Genomic DNA, 14,559 nt, shown 5'->3' with positions numbered 1-14,559 from the left:
TCTTATTTTTCACTATAATGCATACTTTAATTTGTTGAAAGTGCTTACAACAAGCACTTTCATAGTTTCACAATTGCACAGTTTTTTAATTAAATAAGATTAAAGATTGCAGTCTAGTAATACCAAAATCACACTGCTCTGTACATCGCAGATTGCAAAGTGGTTCATGTTCCTGACCTTGTCCCCTTTTAAGACAGTGATCATGGCCTCTAAGCCTCACAAGACCCATCACAAATGGTACTCTAAGAGAATTCCAAATCTAATACCATGCATTCAAACAGTACAATTATTAATTTTCTGTTTTTCATGACACCAAGATGCCCAGCAGACAGGTACTCCTAGAAGAGCATTCTGCTCAGATGGAGGTAGGCAGTACACTGAGTCCAAAACCAGATCTGCACGTGCAAGGCATGGGGTGCAGGAAGGGCCATCGGATACATTCAGTAAGTTTGGGTCCTCCAAGGTCTGCAGTATAACTCTGCAATGATCCTGTGATCAACAAAATTATTTAGCAGCTATTTGACTTCCATGAGACAGGATTAGGTGTGCCATGCCATTTTTAAACCTAAGTTCACAAAGGAATAGGAAATAGAGGGTATTTTTTAGGTTGTGATTGAGTCTTTTTGGTCCGCTTCATCCATAGCAGTCACTGTCTTTATAACTTAGTGAATTCAGAAAGCAAAGAATCAACCTAATTTTATTCTCAGGAGATCAACCAAGGAGCTAACAATCAGAGAAAGCTGAATTATTTATTGTTGGAAGAGATCTCAAAATTCAGATTGGGATTGACGTGTCCCAGAATAGCAGAGGCCAGTGACACAGAGCCTCTGAGCTGTGAAGTCTCATGTTAGCACGGGTTTCAGGCTTTGCAGGATCTTCCTCTAGCTAATTGATCAGAAGTGCTACATCAATTTACTTGGACTGTTTTCTGTGAACATGCCATGGAACTATTTGGCTTTATAAACCCCTGTAAATCAGGTGGAGATTCTTACATTGGCTGCACATCTGCCAAGCACATACATTACCACATTAGATTCTTAAGTGCCTATAGTTTCACAGCATGTTTGTGTCAGGACTGGAGGAAGACTGGTAATTTCTTCCACTGTTCCAGTTACACCTTCTCACTGGCTACAGTTTCATATTCAGATGTCTCATATAAACCAGATATATGCAAAATGACCTTTCCTCCATGCTCATGTTGTCATCTGCATGAAAAATTCCAAGCATTACATAATATGAAACATTTCTTTTTGTTCTCACCTTACAATTAACTCCAGTCTCATTATAAATTTTCCAAACTTTGACAAGTGATACAAAATCAGATCCATTACAAATATTGCACTGGCAGGTCAATGGCAACCTCACGCTAAGAATACAACTTTTTTTTTAATTTTGGTATGAAAACTTTAGTTTGCATACCATGATGTGTACACTTGCTGTATGCACTGCTTTTATGCATATTGTAGTTAAAGCTTTAATTGCTGGAACACTGTTCTGCCAGAGAAGAAAATTTGCCTTATATAGATTAAGCAGGTTTTTATTACAATGATCAAATGTTACAAGGTACACAGCATACACAAAGAACTTATTTTGGTTTTGTGAAGACAAAAGGGTTTACAGTAAATGTTTTGCTCTGAGTGCTGGTACATTTGTGTAATTTGTGTATTTCATACATCTGAGCGAAAATACAGTTTGTATCTGTGGAGCACAGGAGGGGAAAAGAGGTCCTAAAGTGGTTTAAACTCCGAGTTACCTACGTTTGCAAAACTCCCCAATACAAACCAACAAACACTATATATTATAAAGGCTATCATGGTTTGTGTATGTACTGCAAGACTTTAATTACTTGTAATATCTTTTAAGATTTCTGTGTAATGGACAGTGTTATAAACATAAGAATGTAAGACTATGGTGAAAAATAATATTGTCAAGTGCTTTAAGAAATTTTATAGATAAAATGTCTGCCCTATAATGAAATAATCTCAAACTCTGGTTTGGGAATTGTACTGATCAAGTAGAGCAAATTCTTTGTATATTTTACCCAAGAATTTTGGATACACTTGAAAAAGTAAAGTTTATACTAATATATTATATATCTTTTTTTTTTTTTTTCCTGAATTATGGAAAACAAGGATTAGTCTTACTTCAAGTGGAAATGTAACACATTGGTTAATTAATTTTCTTGTTTCCTCAAATACAGATCTGCAGGCTTCAGCATCATCTATCAACAGGAAAATACCAGCAGAATCTCTTTTCAAACCAGCTTGTCATGTTTTTATCTCCTACCAGTGAGCCACCCTGCAAAAAGCTAATTGAACTTATACAGCTGGCAGGAGGAAAAATATGTAAAGCCTTATGTCAAGCAAAACTCTGTATAGGAAAAAAACCAGGAAAGAAGTACCAGGAAAGAATATCTTTGTCGGAAAAATGTGTATTAGGTAAGACACTAAACTTCAACTTATAGAAAATATTGCAGAATATGTATTAAAAAAATTATCATAAGTATTTCACTAAACTGAGGGAAGCAAATGGAACCAACTGCCACAGCTAGATTTTCAGGAAAGTTGTCTCTGTGGTGAGAACTTTCTCTTACAGTTAAGACTGCTTTATGATGGTCCTGGTACTCGCCATTTTGATTTTACCTAGAACAAACATCATTAAAATGTTTTTGAATTTATCTTTTGTATGACGGTTTCATTTAGAACACACTAAATTAAGGGGAAATGGCTATATGATAAACGCTTTCTAAAACAGCACATATTTCCACTTTAGATGTAGCTTTAACTGGTATAAATTGGCATACCACTACTGAAATATGGTGACTGGCACCCTCTGATAAATTGTCCTGAAAGCTGCATTATACATCTGAAAGAAAATTTTTTGCAATCTCTATTTCACTTGCAAAAAGTTTATTTTTAACATCTGCTGTTACATTTCTGGGAGTTCTTAGTCTATCATTTTTCTGACTCATTTGCAACCACAGTCTGACTGACTCTATTTTCAGCAAGGGTATTTTCCAAAAAGGGACCTTATTTAGAAAAAGTAAGATTTAATTTTTGTCATATGCTATGTCAAACTCCTCCAGAAAGTGTCTCACTCATACCCTAGCAATAAATGTACTACAGGACTTGATTCTATATGAGAGTAGCCAAGAAAGTCCGAATCTCTTGACCTCTAATGCTGTCAGATCATAATGACTTAAAACCTGGATGAAAATACCATTAAAGAAGAAAGGAAAAGTGATCCATAAGGGAAAAAATACTTATCTAAATGCACATTTTATGTCATACTTAAAGTATAAGATAAAATTGTGAAGATTGACGAGAGAGGTGTAAGAAGGTGCCATTGTTTATTGTACCTTTCTCCAGCTTCAAAGAAGACTTAGAGAGCAAGTGTGCAAAAAAAAAGTGAGCAGATGATGAAACTAGAGGTTTGTGCAGGACTAAAAATAAGAGTAAATTAAACACAAAAGTTTCCTATAGTAGTGCTCCAGATGGACAAATGTAATGATCTAAAGTGGTGTGGGATTCATGTGTCTCACTCCTATGCTGGTCTTACGAAGGTCTGCCTTATCCCAGGTCAAGGATTTCATGAGCTGCCTGCAGCTGGACAGGCCACACTAACAAAAAAAGACTGTGGATTTTTTGTGCCGTTTACAGATTTCTCAGTTCACTTTTGCAGTCTGATTTCTAATCACTACGTCCTGCTCATGAGGCATGGTCATACTCCAGCTAATGGGTTTTAGTTCATTTGATGAATCATCAAATCTCAGAAAAAATATTTCTATATGATGCTTTAAAGGAATGATACAGACCTTTGAAGCTCTGCCCCTTTCTCAGCAACTGTGTGCATAATAGTATGAACAGTGTCATGTATAAATTGCTGTCTTAATCAAATAAATCAGATCTGAAGTTTTTTCTAATCTTTGACACTTCACTGTTGCAATCCAGTTGGTTTGTGGCTATCTGCTTTCTGCTACTAATACCAGTTGCCAATAAATTCACTCAAGGTTGACCAGAATAAAAAGCACATAGGTCAATAATACAGCACCTTTTTAAAACTTAAGTAAATGGTAAGTGTTTGCACTATTATCATTTGACTGTTCGCATTTATTTTCTCCCTTTGGGTTCTCAGCTCCACCAAACTGCTTTATACCAGCAACTGCTCTGAAGTACATTGCTGCTTTATCATCTGTTTCTTCTGCATTTTATTTTAAATAATCCTGGGGGTTTTAAATTTATTTTAGATTCAATCACTCAGTATACAATATGTCCTATGGAGAACTATATTTTTCAGATGTGAGCTAACTCAACAGCTTCCATATAGGTTGTAAGGAAGTGAGCCTAGTTTGGATTCAACAAAAAAAATAATCTGTGAAGGAAGTTCCCAAGAAAATGCAAGTTACATACTTATAAATACAGAGGAATGATTTCTATATTTTTAATACTTGTGCAAGTGCTCATCTTGTGAGATCTTTAGTTTTTGAAATAAAGTATTTCCCTAATAAAAGTCATCTTCCTTTTGTTTATTTGTTGAAGACCTTCTGGAACTAAAAAACTAAAATTTGAAGGAATCACTATTCACTGGGAGGAAGTGGAAAGATATTGTTTAGTTTTTAAACAAGGTTGGTCATGTTGTAGTGCAGCTAAAACACGTGCACTCAGTGTGAGTGAGTGTGCCTGCATGTGGTGCAGTCAGCAGGAGCTGTGCTCCCAGGGCAGGTGTAGGAATCCTGTTGGCTCCTCTAGTCCGAGTGCCTTTGCACACACCTGAAGGGCCATGTTGCCACATCTTCATGATCATTGCTAAATACATCTCTTTGGTAAAAGGATGAGTTTGCCCATAGTGCTCAACTCACACCTGCTGGTGTAAACTTCTAAACTGAGTTTTCAAAAGTAAGTGAAACTCAGTAATTACACTCAGATGGGTAGTTAAGGTATTGTTTTATTTCAGTGCTTTTAAGTGAATCTGAAAATGTGTCTACCTTACACCTAGGCTGAAACCACCATTACTGAGTCAAATGCATTAAGACAGTGCATCATTCAAATGCTGAAATCTGTTGAAAATGGAGCCTACTATGAAATCCTCTAGGTAGGCTTGAAAAGTGTATGCAAATTTCTTACATGTTAAATTCCTCTTTAATCTGTAGATTTGTTTTTAGTAGGTACAAAGTGAGGTTTGTATGTAAAGTATGTTGCACTAGCACCTGTTTATCTATAAATGTACAAGCTCCTTTAAAGATTTCCAAGTACCATCAAAATAATGTATCATGACAGAGAGCAATGTTATTGAGTAATTTAATGGCAGCTCATAACTCACACTTCCAAACTCAGTGTTCCTTTCAGAGTTCCCTCAGCGTAAGGAAATGCAAACTCTGTACAAAAATTTATTATTATTTTCAGTTAATATTATGGAAAAATCAAAGTACAATGGTTTATTTTTATGTTATTTTTACATTGCCATTATATTGCATTATTCTAACTTCTTGGGCTTTTAAAGAGATTAGAATATAAAAGTTCTGTAAACAAGGATTATACGGTCTTTTTCTTCAAAACAAGTTCAGCAGTATATGTGGGTGTCAGGGTATTTCAGGTACAAATTGCATTTGTAAAGTTGCTCTGTAAAACATTAAATACACTTCTTAATGGAAAAGCTCCAAGTTATGATTCTTTTATGGAAAACTAAACTGATTTTATTTTCTGAAATGCTAAGCACCTGTAACTCAAAAGGTTAAGACCTTATTTTCAAGTGCTATATAGCTGGATTTGGTATATAAACTACAAAATCTAATTTACTGAGGTCTTTTCCTTGCTTATTTTTCTGATTTGCACATTTTTAACAGTGTCTTATCTAGGAAAAGCATGTTTGATATAAAAACTGGTATGTTCAATACAAAAATTGGTGATCATGTCTGTCTACAAATTGTACTGTTTATCATCAAAACTATTTACCTATTCAGTGCAGAGCACTGGTAACATGTTATCACTCTTCACCCTTGACCTTATGAGCCCCCTTATTAAGAAGGTAGTTGCCAAGTACTATACATTAAAATACAAATACTTACATATTGTTGTGGCATGCGAACATATGGTTGCCTATAAATAACAGAATCATTTGTTTGAATTATACTGCTTAACTTTGAGTATAATAACCTCCTGGTTTTATTTTGTAGTCATTTCCTAAGTGTACTACCCATAAAAATCTGTCACTATTAATTTATAGAATATAGCACTCCAAATCAGCTTTCTCATAAATCTTCTTAAGATTAGTCTCAGCTATTTAAATTGTAAATTCTTGGATCATCTTGTTGGTCTTTACTAGTCACACATGTAACAGATTTGACAGTGAAAAGACTAATATCCTTTTTTTCTAAACTAAAATATTTCCAATAAAACAATCTGCCAATTTAGATAATTCACCTTAAATTATATGGTTGATAGAAATCCCTATCTATTGGCTCTTGCAAAATTTGCAGTAGACAGGCAGATACAGCCAGCAGGAAATTGAATTCCTAATTTTGGTCTCACATTCTGGGCAATAGGAGTGCTGTCCACCCTGACTGTTGCTTTCTTAGAGTACAGCCAGCACCAAGAAGCATCAGTGATTCATGAGTAGTTTTGAGCTGGTCAGTGCTGAGGTCTTTGCAACATGCAGTGGTCAGTGATCATTCTGCCACAGCACAGATGTGTGCTCTCTCCTCTGCAAATCAGTACTGGCCTCTCCTTATTAGGAATCTACTTAATTGTTATTAATTTCCTTTATTTCTCTCCTTTTTTTCTTTTTTCTTTTCTTTTTTTTTTTTTTCAGGAGAGGTTGTCTTAATTTTGCCATTTGTGAAAATGACTTAGCTTAGCTGCTGTGTCTCCTTCTCAGAGAGCTTCTGTTCCCTGCTAAAGGCCCTTTAGCTCAATCCCATTAGCATGATTAAAGGTCTTTCTAAGATAGCTTAATTTGATTAGGAATCTGTTTAAATTAAAATACATTGAGAAGACAAAATAAGCATTATTCCTCTTTGAGATTCATATTAGCTGAGCTAATTTATAAATGCAGTTTAACTCCCAGCACATTTTAACTCATTTTACTTTCATCAGTGCTATAGGTGGTACCAACTAGGTGCACAGACCACAAATATCCCTCCCATTCTTCCTCTTCCAGAGATAAGAAGAGCTTTTACCACACTTGCATAATTTAGTGGGGACTCACATTGGCAAATACACAAATACTGAGGATAAACACAGGCATGGCCTTGGAGAGTGTGTTGCTTAAGCTGTGTCAGAATGGCAGCAAAATTGGTGTTCTCTTCAAACTGTATATCTATATAAAATAACAGGATCTAAGAAAATTTTTTAGTTTCAGTGACTAATAACATGAGATTGGTTAAGGATGTGTTTGAAAGAAAGATTGCCAGAAATTCATAAGGTGAGTGAATCTTATGTCTCTTTTTCCCCTTTCTCTGCTTTTGTAATCAGTTTTAGATTGTAACTGCATTTGTGGTATGTATATCAATTGAGTAAAAAGTCTCTAAATAGTCACAGTGATCCCAGTATATGAACCATCTGGTATGGACTTACTAAACTACAGATTTGTTGAGCTGGTTTTATGTTTCTGGGTATTTTCCTGACTCAACTATAGTCAACTTTTTGGAGATTGTTCCTTTTTAAATAAAAACTTATAAAAACTATTGCATCACTTGATCATCTGTTTATAGTTCCACGAAAATAAACTTGTGTTATATTAATTGATCTATATAGAACATAATTTAGGCACAACTGCATTATGTGCTGAAGTGTTATCAGCACATTCAGTGCTAGGAAGCTGCCAGCATACACACACGTTTTTTTGGTGAAACCTTAGGGACTGTGAGGCAAAGGTGCTTTAAATTAGTCTTTCTGAGCAAGAACTGTGGCTGTGTGTTTCTAATACTTATAAAGCTTAAAGCTGGGGTATACCAGGAACAATCTCTAGCAAGCTGATTAAACTAATTTTTTTTTACACCAAGGAAACACACAACAACAAAAAAATTAAATATTTGCTCACACTGAAAACTGAAAAGCATTAACAAGTCTGTGTCTGTGCCAGCAATCATCTTTAATGACAGCTATAATGAAACCAAATGGCTGTATTCCTATTGCAATAATCAGTCTTATTCCTTATCTCCTTGTATTGCTTTATTTCAGAATTAGCTCTTTGCATGATAGGATGAAACAGCAGGCTCTGGAAGTGCATCACCTGTACTACAGCATCATGCAGCAGCTGATAACAGGGTGGTTAAAAACTGCCAGTGGTAAAAAAATAACCACCGTTGTGGTTATCAGCACAGGTGTCTGCTGAGAGCTTGTGGTGGGACCTCGCAAAGCAGAGTTTTACTTCTGTTGATACAGATGTCAAACAACCTCTAAGCACCCAGGAGTGGCTCAGACTCCTGTTCAAGACCGAGGTGTTGATACATAACAGCCAGGTGTGATGCAGGACTGCATGTTTCCCTGAACTGCTGGTGTCAGCATCCTTCAGAGAGTGATTTGTGGCACAGGGCTGGAGGCACAAGCCCTCCCAGCCTGCCAACATGTCCACACCTTCCTCACCCTGGGAATCTCGAGCTCACACTGGCTGAACCTTCCTGCGACCTCTTCAGTGCCAGCTTGTGTTGTTTGCCTTGTAGCTTCTGTTGTCTGGAAGGCACCTGAGCTATCACTAAAGACCCAACTGCCACAGGGTGTTTATTTTCCAAGGGGATTTATCAATGTTGTTTACATTGTTCTTAGAGATATACTAAAAAAAAGAAAAAAACAGATGTGGCTGCATGTGAGTGGTGAAAGGACTGGTACTACCAGTCCAGGCAGGTTTAGGGTTTGCTTAGGATTTGTTTTTTCCTTCTTCATTACATTTTATGGAGCTATACACTCCGTGCTTTTAAGAGAGAAAACCAGGTCTTTAGGAAGGAGTGTGCAGAGGGAGGTCACAATATTATTGATGTGACATGTGCATGTGACAGTCATGGCAGCTGAAGCTGAAACTTGGAAACACTTCTGCAAGTGGTTACTTTTTGCAGTACAAAATAGATCTCCTTAAGGCCCTGCTTTTTCAAAACTTGTAATAATTTAAAAAATATGCTTTAAAAATCACAGGAGGAGATAGATTTATGATTGAGAACTGTTAGGGAGATGATTTCATCTCTAAATTACATTTTTAGTTGTTGACTTGGATACAAGTATGGGGAGAGGTAAAGAAAAAACATTTTCCAGATTTTCTGCTCTGGAGTGAACCATTCCAGCTCATTAACTCAAACTGAAGTTTGTTCAGGGGAAGTTTTGCTAAGTGGTCCCATGGATCTAGAGATAAGCCTAAATCCAAGATGAATTTTATGCATGCAGTACAGAAAATGTCGTGACTTCAAATGTTCTGTGCAACACATCGTGGATAAAACTAAACCAATGTCCAAAATTCTGCATTATACTTTTTTAATATTAAGTTGAGCAAACCCAGGAGTTTTGATCTTAACAGCTGTGGGGAGAGCAAAGGTTTTAGATCAAGACATGAACAAATATGGACCTGCTCTGATTACAGCCTAATGTGTCAATTCATATGAAAATCAAGACACTTGGGGACTCTTGCTATAAGTTTGCAGATACTTGACCTTTGTGAAGAGCCTGACTGGTCCCTCTGCCACTTTTAATGTGCACTTAAAGAAATCTAGTGCTCCTCCTCCCCCCCACTGAATGACTGAATATTTCTGAATAACTTGAAATTCACACCCACTTGAAATGCTGACTTGGGAATACACTTTTTTGGACACATGCTTCATCATATTTCAGCTGTACACAAAGATAAGCATTTTAGAAGTTGGAGGAAGAGCACTTCCTCCTACAGAAGAGAATTTATATTTTCCCTGACATTGCCCAGGCAACACAGGCTTGAATTAAAAATTGACGCTAAAAGCAGAGCTCTCTAGTCTGGGAATCAACACTGTTATTTTATTCCCAGCTACATTCAGTATCCTACTTGATGAAGAGAAGAATGTCCTTCTTAAGTGCAGGGATGTTGAACATATTTGATGACCCATACAGAAGCTATTAAAAGGCATAGATGCAAATAAAAGAATTTGAAGCTATAGAACTTGAGATTCACTTTGCCCTGATTTTATCCAGCCTCTTCTCCTTCTGTGCTTTCTTGGGGCTTTTTTTCCCCTGATATTAGCGGTGATATTTCATATGTACTACATTTAAAGAGTGTTGTATGAGAGACAGAAACCCATAGTTTCCAAACAGTACTCTCTTGCACTGTATTACAGCCCCTCCTTACAGAATCAGATCTCCTCCTCTACCTTCCCATTTGGAATCTTTTGCATACCTAGACCAGCAGCAGTGAGCCACACACAAACTATGAAGCTACAGAAGCTCATGGGAGATCTGAGCCTGGATCTGCCCAGGCTAACAAGGGCTTTGTACCCAGGTCTTCAGTTCTCTGTATACCTTTATGAGGGTTACTCATACCACTAAATTTGCTATCTATGCAATTTAGAGCATGAGTTAAAAGTGTAGGTAGGCACAAAGACAGCAGAAGCACAAAAACTCCTAATAAAGATTGTCTAAATATCCAAATGAAGTTTTCCAGGAGATTATATCATTAATGAAGAGAGGTTTGTATCTTGGGAAGCTTTATCTTATGCCTAAGTTAGAGAGCTAAAGGCCTAAGTAATACAGAAGTTGACTGCCCATTGAATTCAAGAAAGGTTCTTCCTGCCAACTAGAAGCATCTTCCTTTGCATTTCCAAGCACACAGGTATTCAGCTCTGTTCCCCTTGTGTCTAAACAGATACAGGACATTTGAGAAGGTTCAGAGAGGGGCAGCAGAGCCAAACTTACCTAGTGTCCTCTGTATGAGAAATGATTGCATAAACTGGGGAATCTCCTGCCTTCAAAAGAGATGGCTGAGAGGAGAGTGTGTTACTCTTCACACCACATAGGATCAAGCTGAGGAACTTAGTGGATGTTAAAAGTTTATATGGATTTAGAAACAACTGAAGTAGTAATTGGTGGAGGTTGGATAATCTTGCTGAATGGCATGGTGACTCCTTCAATCTTGATGGCACCAATTCCAGGTGCTTCCTGGCTTTTTTGCTGCCAGGCAGCAGTACAAGATACTATGCCCCTTCCAACACTAGCTGGAAGTGATGAGTATGGTGATCTACACTGGTTTGCAATACTGCAGAGAGACAACATCCTGACAATGACCCACTACATCCAGTCAGGGCAGCAGATAAGATGTATGTTGCATCTGTGGCTGTGACAGTTCAAGGAAACTAATGACACCTAAGTCTGCTACAGCTTCAGTTGTGACTGTCATAGTCACAACCTGAAATAGGACAGGTTGAATCTTAAGCATACGCATCCTAATTAACCATCATCTTTCCAGCCCTGGAGGTGGAAGTCTGCATCCAAATAATCCTAGCAATACAACTTTGTGGTCCCACCCTTACTGCACCAAATAAGGGGTGTCTTCCTTTTTTGTTCTCCCCACACTGCTGAAAGACCATGCCTTCCAATATCAATAGCACAAACCTGTCTCTCTTCATGGACCGGACTATGAAATGAGTACATAACCATAGGAAACGAGTAGCAAAGTGGTCAGCTCTGCCTACTTTCCTGGCACAGAAGGCATTTCCTTGTGGCTTGCAGTGCTTAGGAGAGCTTCCTCACTTACAAGGACTCCCTCTCTGTGTCTGTATTCAGAAAGAGATCGGTGCTGCTGTCCCAGGGAAAGCTGAAAGTGGTATATTGCTCTCACGTGCTGAGATGCAAACAGCAACCTGTCAGTGACATGCCATGGTCCCTCCTGCAATGCCACTCCTTGGTGGCTGATTTGAGAAACAGCTTTGCACAGCCACTACCCAACCTTTCCCGGTGTGAGCCATTCCACAGCACATGGGCTCGGGCAACAGTAGGCTCAGCGCTGGACAATCCTGCAACACAACCAAGAAACATCTGGCTGAGAAATCACTACTGAGTGCCTTTTTCATTTGTTGGTGTTCACTGGAAGTGTGTTCCTTGTAGCTGAGCCTCTCCTGCCAAGTGCTCAGACTCAGTGCTACAGATTGTGGTAACTCACCCCTAATGAATAAGCTTTGGAAACTTTTCCTGTGTCCTTCTTTGTTAATTATACATTTCTGTAACAGCTAGGTACTTGAAATAATTATACTTTTTTATTTTTTTTTAAACCCTGGAGCCATTTTCTTAGTAGCTGATGGTAGCTACTGATTAATACTACTGTTTGTATCTAAAATAATACCAGCATTCTTTCCAATTAACCAAAAAGTAGTTTTAGAGCATGAAGTTATCAATAAATAACCAAAGCCATACTTGATCTCAACTTGATAACTTTTTGCTTTTCTATTTTTGACAGAACTAACTTCAGTTACTGAGGTAAAAAAATCTTTGCTTTTTTCAAAGTAGGAACAAGAGCTCTGTTTTGTTGTAACTAGTACAATTTACTCATATCAGTGGTCTTATCTTTTTTTCATTTCTATCTTAGTAGCTGGACCCTGTAAAACCAGCAATTCATTAAGAAAATTGCTACTTTACTCCCTAGTAAGACTAAATATTCTGAAGCTAGACTTCCAGTTTCCACCACAGAGAAAAAAATGGTGTACAAATGTCCAATCCCAAGTTATACAAGGAAAGTACAAACACAGGGGTCTCTCAGGAAAACTGGATGTTGCAAATTGAGTGTGGGAAAATGCTGAGAGCTTCAGGTCATGGCTGACATTTAAACTCAACACCTCTGCTTCTGCATTTCTATTACTGGTAGTCAGTGACGTAAAACAGTGCTTCGCTGTGGGTTTGATAGTGAGATAATCTGTACAATGAGCCAGCTATATTTACAGACTTAATAAACTCTTTCTGCAGAATATCAGTATGGGTACCTAGAAGCAATGTGTGTTTTTAACTTGCAAAGATGTGCTTTTTTGCATGACCTGCACAAGGAAAATAGTATCTGCCTCCTCACAAGTGATTTCTGTCCCATTATTATTGTCTGTGATTCAGGTAACTGAATACCTGAAAACTGATAGCTGCATTTTGCAAGTTAGAAAATTCCAAGAGAAACTTTATTTTCATACTTTATTTCTGCTGCACCACAGAGGGTCAGAGGTTCTTCATCACTGACCTGTGGTCTCCTTAATAAGGGGAAAGGGCTACATTCAAACTGAATCAGCACAGGCCCTGTCTATCCACTGCTCCTACAGAACAGTCTGGTGGTTTATGGACAAATGATGCTATTTATTTTACATCTTGTTTTGGTTTGGGCTTTTTAAAATATTTTGCTGTAAAACATTTTTCTGTCTTTTATAGAAAGAAAATTACCTCAACTCTTGATGAATTTGTGATTTCAAAGAAGGGAGGCATACTGCAATAAGAGAAATTAGTTTGAAAATACCATTTAGAAACACTCACGATTGTCATAGAGAATTCCTGAGTAATGTACATGTGGCTGCTAATAAGGCTGTAAATGGCTCCATTACTGCCATCTGGTAGGTCTGTCTATTAAAACAGAAGTTTATCTGCAACCTTTAAAGAAGTCTGGAGGTTTGGTTTAGTTTGGTTTGGGGTTTTTTTTGCTGTGGGATGTTGCTGAATCATTAAGAGAATCATGGCAGTGCTAATAAAATGATTTATGAAGTTATCAAAATGCCAGTTGTGACAAATTAGATCCTAAACTCAACTCACTCCTAAATTGGAGTTTGACTTTTTCAAACCAACTTTACCTCAGCTTTGGTCATCAGCCCTTCATACCATGAAGGGTAATAAAGGCATGAGTGCACGAAGTTGAACTCTAGGGCTTTCTTCTTTCAACAGTGAAGGCTGTGGTCTGACCTGGGGGAGTTATTCTGTGTGTACATCAGCGTGTAATTGCAGTGTCATCTACAAAACCTGTTATACCTGAAGAGGGAGGTGGGGAGGGGGAAAAGGATACCTTAACTTCCAAGGGTATTTTCATTCCGAAAAACCTTTTTGTACGATCCATTGTGGGTCACTACAGAAATAGAGCCAAGCTGGGGAAAGGAGGGTAAGATAACAGAAGAACAAGCAGGTAGCTTGTACATGTTTGTTTGTACACCCCATGTTTCTATTCACAGAGACTGCCAGCAAAAGATGATCTAGACACCCACACATACTTGTCCAAAAGACTGGAAGGACCAACAAAAGCACTGGCAAACAAAAACCCATTTTAAGTAGGAAGTTACTGCCTACCTGATTAGTGGCGTCACCACACAGCAACTCTTTGCTGACCCTAAAGTCATGGCAAACTGCAAACGATACAAGATTTAGAGACACTGGCACAAATTTCAGCATTAGGCCGGGCCAAAGAGAAGCATGGCTTAGAGCAAAAATAACAGAACACTCTCCTTTGAAATGAGACTTTTAAATCCACTATTCAAAGAAAAGTGAGTTTCTTCTGAAGATACTAAGATACCTTCTACAACACTTGAAATAATCCATTTATTGGTGATACTAATTGACAGATACTCTAGTCAGGCAGAGCAAAAAGTGTTGGATGATAAGA

The 14,559-nt window shown here is 37.6% G+C and overlaps 1 protein-coding gene across 1 annotated transcript in view; it reads left to right on the top strand.

The window, feature by feature from the left end:
- The window catches only part of MCPH1 (microcephalin 1), a gene marked incomplete at its 3' end in the record, with an annotated part of 126,489 nt that extends 122,187 nt beyond the window's left edge, over positions 1-4,302 (top strand). Inside the window, 2 exon segments of the mRNA XM_082276922.1 lie at positions 2,201-2,438; positions 4,247-4,302. Coding sequence (XP_082133048.1) covers positions 2,201-2,438; positions 4,247-4,302 — 294 coding nt within the window.
- Positions 4,303-14,559: the final 10,257 nt, after the last annotated feature.

The sequence above is a fragment of the Coloeus monedula genome (assembly GCF_965178545.1).
Source record: "Coloeus monedula genome assembly, chromosome: 2".
In the NCBI taxonomy this organism is placed as follows: Eukaryota; Metazoa; Chordata; class Aves; order Passeriformes; family Corvidae; genus Coloeus; species Coloeus monedula.
The sequence above is the reverse complement of the archived record's forward strand: the minus strand, read 5'-3'. Positions and strand labels throughout refer to the sequence as shown.